General features: G+C 43.4%; 1 protein-coding gene and 1 long non-coding RNA gene across 2 annotated transcripts in view; one reads left to right on the plus strand and one right to left on the minus strand.

Moving 5' to 3' along the window:
• Nucleotides 1–4,572, minus strand: part of TTC14 (tetratricopeptide repeat domain 14) — a 9,341-nt gene extending 4,769 nt beyond the window's left edge. The window contains exons 1-9 of the mRNA XM_074590394.1: nucleotides 4,363–4,572; nucleotides 4,168–4,289; nucleotides 3,845–4,044; nucleotides 3,382–3,466; nucleotides 3,167–3,296; nucleotides 2,408–2,560; nucleotides 1,661–1,732; nucleotides 289–408; nucleotides 86–208 (exon numbers count right to left, since the gene is read on the minus strand). Of these exons, the coding sequence (XP_074446495.1) occupies nucleotides 86–208; nucleotides 289–408; nucleotides 1,661–1,732; nucleotides 2,408–2,560; nucleotides 3,167–3,296; nucleotides 3,382–3,466; nucleotides 3,845–4,044; nucleotides 4,168–4,289; nucleotides 4,363–4,526 (1,169 nt within the window). The 5' untranslated portion in view covers nucleotides 4,527–4,572. The remainder of the gene's footprint in view (nucleotides 1–85; nucleotides 209–288; nucleotides 409–1,660; nucleotides 1,733–2,407; nucleotides 2,561–3,166; nucleotides 3,297–3,381; nucleotides 3,467–3,844; nucleotides 4,045–4,167; nucleotides 4,290–4,362) is intronic.
• A 70-nt stretch (nucleotides 4,573–4,642) lies between these two features.
• On the plus strand, nucleotides 4,643–8,257 carry LOC141744463 (uncharacterized). The gene is made up of 3 exons (XR_012587459.1): nucleotides 4,643–4,743; nucleotides 5,650–5,827; nucleotides 6,710–8,257. It is a non-coding gene; the product is annotated as an uncharacterized LOC141744463 (long non-coding RNA).
• Nucleotides 8,258–8,943: the final 686 nt, after the last annotated feature.

Raw genomic sequence — 8,943 nt, forward strand, 5'->3', positions numbered from 1 at the left:
CTCTGTGTCCTAATTAGAATAGTATTTAAAAGATATTATGAGAGAAATTGTTAACATCAAACAAAACCACAACCCCAGCACTTACTGCCCGCCTCTTTCCACCAGCGTCTGACAGAGGTATTTTCTTGCATTTCTATGGGTAGGACAGTTTTCTAAAGCAATCTCAAAATCCCCTATGGCTTTGTTCAGGCTTCCTTTTGTCGCATACCTGGAACAGAAAAGTTGCACAGGTTTTAGTGATGTTTGTCTTTCAGAAAGTAGAAAAACCAACAAAAGAAGCAGACTTACAAAGCTCCACGTGCTACCAAAGCTTCAACATTTTGTGGATCAATTTCCAAAGCCTTGTTATACTCGTTCATGGCTTCCACATGGCGCCCAACCTTGAAATAATCAACCCCAGCCTTCACACTGCAGGAAAATATTTAGAAAATATGATGTACAGTTAGCCTATGCAGATTCTATACTGTCAATTACTCATAAATTATGGTTCCAAACAAGCGACAGGTAATAAAATTTGACCTTGTTATCATGTACTTAACGCTGGCATTTCAAATTAATGCGATATTGACATAATTCCGCAACAATATATTGTCTTTAATCCAAACCCTTAAGGCACTGAAGAGCATGTCTGTAAACGGTGCTGCTACATTACACTGTTTTCCAATTACAGAATGAACACTTTAGCACTTTCTGCACTTACGCGTGACCTATGACTGTTAAACTGAGACAGGCTCAATCACAAGCAAAGCGAAAAATCACCATTAGACCAACGACATGAGATGGGTACCTGGTACACACTGAAACCTGTTCATCTCAAGCTGGAATATTTTGAGGTTTTTTATTTCATATTAACTGAACCGTTGCTCTATATTTGCCAAGAGGTTATCTTATTGGAAGAGAACTCATAAAAGTTGAAATTCAGAACTTTTCACGACAGATTTTTTTTAAGAATTAAAATTTATATTTAACATTATTAGCAACTTTTTCTGCAATTAATCAAGTTGCAAAATACTACTGTTTTAAGAAAACCACTGCTTTGTTAGCACAGATACCAGTAATTCTAAGGCTTCACTCAATTTGATTTTTTTTGAGCTGGTAGATTCAAGAGAAGTTTTTCCACAAAAAAAAATTGACATTTTTAGGAGAAAAGTCTCTCCTACTTCTGCCTCCTCCACCCTGTAGGATGCCCAAAGACACTGCACATCATGAAAGCAGTAGCACCTCCAGAGCTGCTGTTCCAAATGCAGCCAGGGAAATCCACTGAACTTTTCAAAGACAGTTGGGGCACTTGTTGAATCTATGGTTTGAGGCTTAAATGGCATGATGAGCAGTATTAGCTCATTCAACACCCAATTATAAAATGGAGAATTGCGTACTTGGTATTGTCACAAATCTTGTGCTCATCTCATCAACAGGCCAGCGTGTTGTAAATATTCCAAGAAGTTCTCCCTTAAACCTGACACGTATTTTGGAACTGAATCTCAAGACTTTATCACGTACCCACTTGGCAGTTAGGGTTACTTTCAAGAGGATCTTCCTGGTTACATCACTACGCGTGCACTGGAAAAACTGGTTCAAGGCGTATTTTGTTTTAAGAAACATAACCTGTAGCCTAATCTGACCTAACAATAAGCCCTGACAAGAATAAAATATTGCATACCATGTCAAGGCCCAAGATGCTGATTGCTTTTTCCTCAACGCAGGAGCAAAATCTTCTTCATTAAAATTTTTCCTTTAAGGAAACAACAAACAAAAATATCACGTTGGCCATCCAAGTCTACAAAGTTAAACTCAGAACATGTAATGCAGTTGAAATAAGCTGAAATGATACAATGCCTTAACTGCTCTCCCTACCTCAGGAACCTTCTTTCATGTTTCTGAAACCAGTTCATCCCAATCCATTCTAGAAGTGCTGAATGGAACTAGTACTGCTGCAGTACGTTTAACAGAAACATACCATATTCACACCGGCTTTGAGACCTATTATAATAGGGCTCACAATATCAACCATTGTGTATGTTTGAGCCCATTTTACTAAAGAGATCAGATCTATTACTAAAGTAAACATTGTGAATAAATATCTGACGGAACACATTAAAACTTAAACATCCTGCACTTCAACTCAAAGGTGCTGAAAAGACCGAAGCAATAAATTCCTAAACTATTTGGTAGCAAACATTTTGCATTATAATGAGTCTTGCTTATTCAGAGCAACAGAATTTCAAATGTAAATATCTTACTCTAGGGGAGTTTGCTTTTAAATGTTTAACGACACATAAGCTGCAGTCATGCAAATCAAAATGAAAAAGGTTTAAGTGGTCTAGGACTTCCACTCACAACTCTATTTCAGTGGATTAGAATAATCTCCACAAAGCTATAGGACAGTAACAATGTAAAAATCACTTACATTTGAAGACTTCTCATCAAAGACGGTGGATTTGATTCACTTAGTCCTAGTTTTTCTGCTAAGTATTCAACTAACGATGGATTAGCGAATCCTGGGGAACGATGCAAAACCTCTTCAAATGTCTCCGCTGTATTAGCAACTTCCATGCTTCGCCTAAAAAAAAAGCACCAGTATACACAGACACCACCCCACAGACAATTTTATCGTGCTTACGTTCAGAACAAAAACGCCTATATTGATACTTTTACTGCTCACAAGCCGTTCTCTTTTACAAGCATGTGTTTTTCCACTATTTAGCAACCCTCGCATCCTTTAGCCTCAGCAAGCTTTTGAAACCTATTTTGGCACCCATCTAGATATCTCCAGGACATACAAAACCATTACAAGAATTGCAGAGGTAGCTGCGTCCTTCTGTCATCCTAAGGCTAATTTTAAAATTTTAAGAGTTTCATATTCCAGTCTCCCAAGGTTTTCGTTGATGTTGGTTTTGTTTGGTTGGTTTTTTGTTAGCACAGTCCCACAGTGACAGATAGCTCACTCTGCTTTTTGCTTTCCTTATATTTTGGGAAAGATGCTAAAAAACCAAGCACACCTGACGTATTCAGAAACAAGCAAGTTAAAGAGATGAACAGCAAAGAGTATATAATTATCCAATTACATTAGAAACACCATCAATAAGTTCAAAGAACAGTCTGTCAAAGATTCTCTTCAGACACACTGAATACACCTAGCGAGTACAGCTAAATAGCATAATCTTACTTATAATGTAACGGGAAGTCATCAGAAGTAATTACGCCTAGTTTTGTACTGGAAAGATTGGGTGGAAGAGCTGAGCTGTAAAGTGACACCGTGAGCTTCTCATGGTAACGATCAACGTCCTTGACTGCAGCTATAGAAACAATAAAAGTTAAGATAAAATTAAAGAAACGTCTCAAGACTGAAAGGGATTCCTGACAACTTTTGCAGCTACTTACCTCGAATAAGGTCTCCATTTTGGTAATAAGATAAAGGATCTCCATGGTTGCTTTGAGGAGGCACATCTCTCAAAGGACAAAGAGCCTGCAACAGAAGTAGGGATATCATAAACAAAATCAAAAGTTTTCCCACCCACCCCTTGCCAAAGATTATGCCATAATATTAGTTTAATCTTAATGCCCACCAGAGCCTGACAGTCAAAAGCATGGCTTGGGTCAAATAAAAATTTAGAGATCCAGAAGTAATGAACTTTTCAGCCCAAAAGCAATAAATATTGAGTAGGGATCATAAAAAAAGCATTTGCTGACTCAGAAAAACACCATAAGCTGCCCACAAGCTCAGCTACCACCCACCACTCCAAAGTTCAATTTCACCTTTACACAGACCCTTCCAACATGCAACTAATACATTAAAAAGTTACTGCTTATCAAGAGTAAAATATTGATCAAAGCTATATCTTACAGTGATTTCTAAATCTGAAATCTCCCGTACGATACCACTTCCCAGGCAAATCAACACCATGAAAAAGCCAAATTCGCGAATAGAAGTAATCCTGCCAATGACGATATCACCGCGTTCAATGTCTCGGAAAAAAAATTCTCTCCTGTCTTCCCTGGGAACGTCCATGAACCGCTCCAGGGGAGGCATAACAGCATAATACTCTGCAACACAGGAGAAAGTCACAGTTACAACGTGACCAAGCTACAGCCCGAACACACAAAATGCTTTACGGGGAGAAAACACGTAAGTCTGATCTTTTCGTGCCTCCCCGTGAGCCGCCTCACCTTCATTCTCTTCGATGGTGTCAGAGGGAGGCCCGTTGGGCTTCCACGAGTGGGCAAAGAGGAGATCAGCCTTTTTGGCAATAAAGCGCTTTATCTCGGTGTCAAGGCTCGTCTCCTCTCTCCTAGGGGAAGGAGAACCCGGTGAGAAACACCCCGCGGCCCCCTCGCGGCCCGCTCGCTCCCCGCCACTCTCACCAGTCGGCCGGCGGGCGCGGGGCCCCGCGGGGCGGCTCCAAGGCAGCCCCCGGCGGCGGCAGCAGCCCGCGGAAGTCGGGATTGTCGTGCTGCTCGGCGCGGAGCAGCTCAAGCAGCTCAGGGCCGTGGTAGCTCAACGCCTGGCGCAGCAGCTCCCGATCCATCCCGCCGCCACGGCCAACCGGAACCGGAACCGCCCCCCGGCCGGCGGCCTGCACCGCGCGGAAGGGGCGGCACCAAGGGCGGGGCGGGGCCGGGGACGCAGTGCCCCCTGGGGAGCGGGAGGACCGTGGGGCTGGCTCCGGGGGGCGGCGGAGGGGCGCGTCTCCGGCCCCTCCCCCCCCCACCCCTTAGAGAATAATCAAAGATAAGAACGAAAAGGTAAAAATTCCGCGGCTGCCGGAGAGCTGCGGAGCTTCTCGCCGGCCGGTCCCGCGGCGGCCGCGTCGGGAGAGGGCGCTGCTCGCGGCGGGACCGAGACAGGGACAGAAAGAGCCGGGGCCGCGCTGCCTCAGCGGCTGCGGCACCCGCGCGCTCACCGCCAGAGGCGTCTGTCCGGGCGTTGGCTGAAGCGTGCTCGTGTCAGAGCTTCTCCAGGTCTGGGGAAACGAGTCACTCCAGCGGTTCTCTGTTAGTTCTCCCTCGGTTCTTAAATGTTGATGCTAATACAGGGAAGAAGAGAACGGGTGAAGGGGGCTGAGGGGCGGCACGGACAGGTGGGGCGGCAGCGGGGCCAGGGGCCACCCTGCTCCCAGGGACAGGCGCCTCCATGGCCCCTCGGACAGGGCTTTCCATGTCCCCTCCGTGACCCCTCGGACAGGCCCCTCCATGGCCCCGGGACAGGCCTCCCCCGCAGGGACTCACACAGCGGGAGCGAAGCAGCGTGCGGGTGGGAGACGTCCTGGCTTTGTTTGTCAGAACAGCTGTACTGAAACAGGGAAAAAAAGGGCAATTATCTCGGGAAAAGATAATGTACCGAGATGACAGTTGAGCCATTAAAATCGGCCTAATGCAGGATTTGGTGGTTCAGTTTACCAGCGTTAACTTTAGACGCTAAAAAGACACTTAGCTCAGGAGGCTCTTCATGCTAATCACCTCTTCTAGCTAATGGAGAAAGGTGCTTAAAACCAGCTGGAATTAATCCAAATCTATTAGAAAGATCCCAGTTCTTCAATCCCCGAGAATAATTTGTCCCTGGCATCACATTTAATAATTAATTTTAAAAGGGCGGGATGGGGGGGAGAAGAAAACCCACTGCAAACGGCATAATGTCACTTCTACCCTCAGTACAATGTTGAAGAAAAAATAGCAATCTGGCTGTCAGCAGATCGGTGACACAAACTCCTCTAGGAAGCAGCATGACTGAGAGGGCAAGGATCATATCAAAGACGCTGGTCTCAGAAGCTCAGTTCAAAGCCATCAGGGATATCACTGGGACAGCAGACTTGGGGAAGACACTAGAAGGGCAAGTTTATATTTTATTTTCATTTCATGTCCCCCTGTTTTAATTTAACAAAAGATAAAGAAGACATAACGCTTATTGAGTACTGAACAGCTGTCAGGATTTTGATTTAAAGTCTTCCCGATCTATTTAAGGCTAGGTGTCTATTTAGATTTCTGGTTACCGAGGTGGAAAAAAACCATGAAGGCTAGATGGAAATTTCTAGACATTAAGACTGATAAGAGACAGATTGACATGGAAAGGGTGGTGCACCTGCAAAGACCGGTGCAGAAAGGGAGCCTTTCCCGGATGAGTCACACTGCAAGTGCCGTGTCCTGAACTGTGTTGCACAATTGCAAATAATGGCAGTTTTATTTGAGGGAATGGTGTTTTGAGGAAGAGTTAATTTGTGTTGCTTAGCAAATACAAAGAGCTAGCAATAAAAAAAGTTTCTGGAGGCACAAACTGCTTGTGTAAGCATTTTGCTAGTCTAATATGCAGATACACACACGCAATGTACAAGAAGTAAGGCGTTATGAATAAATACTTTAAATGTGTTGTGGCTCCTGGACTTAACAAACCAGTAAAAAATCCTGGCGAAAGCTGAGCCACTTATAATTATGTACTGTTCTTACAGACATTTTCTTCTATGAATAGAAATCAATTGCATTTTAGGGAATTCAGTAACTTATATCATAGTAACATAGAGAATGTAGATTAGTTGCCCCTGAACACGAGAGTTAACTTCATATTTATAGTGACCCTTTCCTTAACTGAGCCCAACAAATTCTGACGTTATCTTAATCAAACAAACTATAATACTCAAAATAATTCCATCTTCAGAAATAGCTTTGCCGGAGCAGGATAAGTGAGCATGAACGTGTCATTTTCTTTCCTGTTTTTCAGGTTATAGTAAAGAACACAGAAGCAAAGCAAGGCTATGGCACGTAGTGCATTGTTCCACCATACTCCGGGCACACACAAGCCTTTGCCGTCCTTTTCTTTCATGGGATACTGCCTGGATATCCACTGTGCTCTTAAAAATATCTCTCCATGTTTTCAGTGGTGGAATTTTTTGTTTTTCTTTTCAGTTTTGGCCTCTTTTAATTCAGTTACCCAATAGGAAAAATTTATGATAAAAGGATATAGCAGCCATCACGGTTCTGGCAGGGATAATGCTAGATGGACCAGTATGGAATAGACCCAGGGGTGTATATACAGCTTGAGAGACCCCAGGCTTGAGGAGGGGGCATCCTCCATATGCTACGATGTCATTAATCCTCTGTTCCGTTGACTTAGGAACTGCCTGGATGAATAGTGCTTCATCCCATATGCTAAATAAAGAGGGTGGGCAGGAAGCGTCCTGATTCTACAGAAGAAAGTGATACAAGTCAACACTTTGCCCTGCTTGAAGAGGAGCATTCCAGATACTCTGAAACCAGACGAGCCTGAATGAGATTGCTGTAAATTTTCTGACAGTTTGGGTCAATGCATGATAAAAGACAGCTCCCCAAATCCATCGTGCAAACTGTAACTCCCACAATACAAAGCTTATGAATTGTCACCAAGCTGGCTTTGAACCCAGGGTCAATCTCGCAGCGACAGGGCCCCCGAGCAACCCAAAAACTGATAGGGATGGTAGGATTTCAAAGTGCATATGTGAAATACTAAGCATATTTTCATCAAACTCCAGTAAGCGCAGTTTGAATGCAACAAGGTCAAGCTGGTTTTCAAATGTTCCCAAGCATCCAGCGTCAGTGGTAAAGCTTACAAGAAAATCGCATGGAAGAAAGGATTTTGTGTTGAGTCACATTTTACCAGTGACAAAAAGATTAAATCCTCCAAGATCATGTTTGTCAAAGTAATATTTTCTGCAAAGTTTGGGCAAATTCGAGATAAATTTTAGCCTATTGCAAATGGGAGTGAAATGTTCAATTAAATATGTTCTTTGGGCAAAGAAAGATGAAACTAATAGTACTATGAGAATTAACATGAAGAGCTATGTTTCCAGCTGCGTTGTCAGAATTTTGGCAAATTCTGCAAAAAGCAGTCCTGCTGCCTAGACTTCGTTAGTTTATGAAGCAGCAAAGGGATTGTTAAAAGATGACATGATGTCCAAGACATTATTTTAGCTCAAGAGTGACGAAGGGAAGTTAAGCACAAAATAATTGCTAGCCAGTTAGTAGCTCTACTTTGAGGAAGACATTATCGCTGCAGGCATAACGACCAAACGCGATGGAGGAGATACGAAAGAAACATCATGCCCATTCAGGCATTGCTCTTTTTAACAGTTTCATTGTTAAGTCCAGCTTTGGCGTGGTCTGTGAGACTGCGTTTCAGTGACGTGGACTCACCTGGAGATACGTGACGGACCTTTGCACTTCTCAGATTTCTGGAAATGTGTAGACAAAGACTAGTCGGTCGCATGCAATAAATACGCAAAGATGGACTGTGGAAACTGCCCGGGCTCTGAATCAACAATTAGACCCTGTTGGAATACAACAGAAATAACAGTTAAGAAATGTCAACTGAGAACCCCCTCTGACTTGTGGCGATTTCTGTCAAACCGCAGGCAGTGGCACTGCTGAGCCTTTGTGTGCTGTAAGGATCAGCTTGTGCACTTAGTGCAGCGTTTTGTGCCTGCAGAGTAGTGACAAGTGTTTGAAGGTTTCAGGTGAGACGGAAAATGTTACTGAAGGAAACACTGGCATTGACATTTTTTTACCTACATATGAAAAACCAGGCTGTTGTGAATGAAGGTTTGCTGATTTGACAGGAACACCAGTCAGGCAACTTAGCGGTAATCGTGACACAGACAATATGTGTACACCCACCTGTACAGCTTGCAGCGTATCTAGAAATACTGCCTACAGAGCAAATTCCTATCATACGAGGCACTCAGCAAAAGGCATACCAAGCAGACAGGTTTTTGTGGGTTTTTTAATGAATTTTCCAGCTTCTCACACTCCACAGACTGACAGTATCTACTGCCTTATAGCAAGGGAGAGTCAGCCTGGTTTCTGAGTTTGAGAGTCAAACAGCCAGCAATGGCAGCTTTCCAGTCAGCACAGTAGATTATTACTTGCAAACCAACATTATACTTCCAGTCTATAGCAAAATACAGTAGGAATATTTGATCT

Source organism: Larus michahellis, chromosome 6 (genome assembly GCF_964199755.1).
Source record: "Larus michahellis chromosome 6, bLarMic1.1, whole genome shotgun sequence".
Taxonomy (NCBI): Eukaryota; Metazoa; Chordata; class Aves; order Charadriiformes; family Laridae; genus Larus; species Larus michahellis.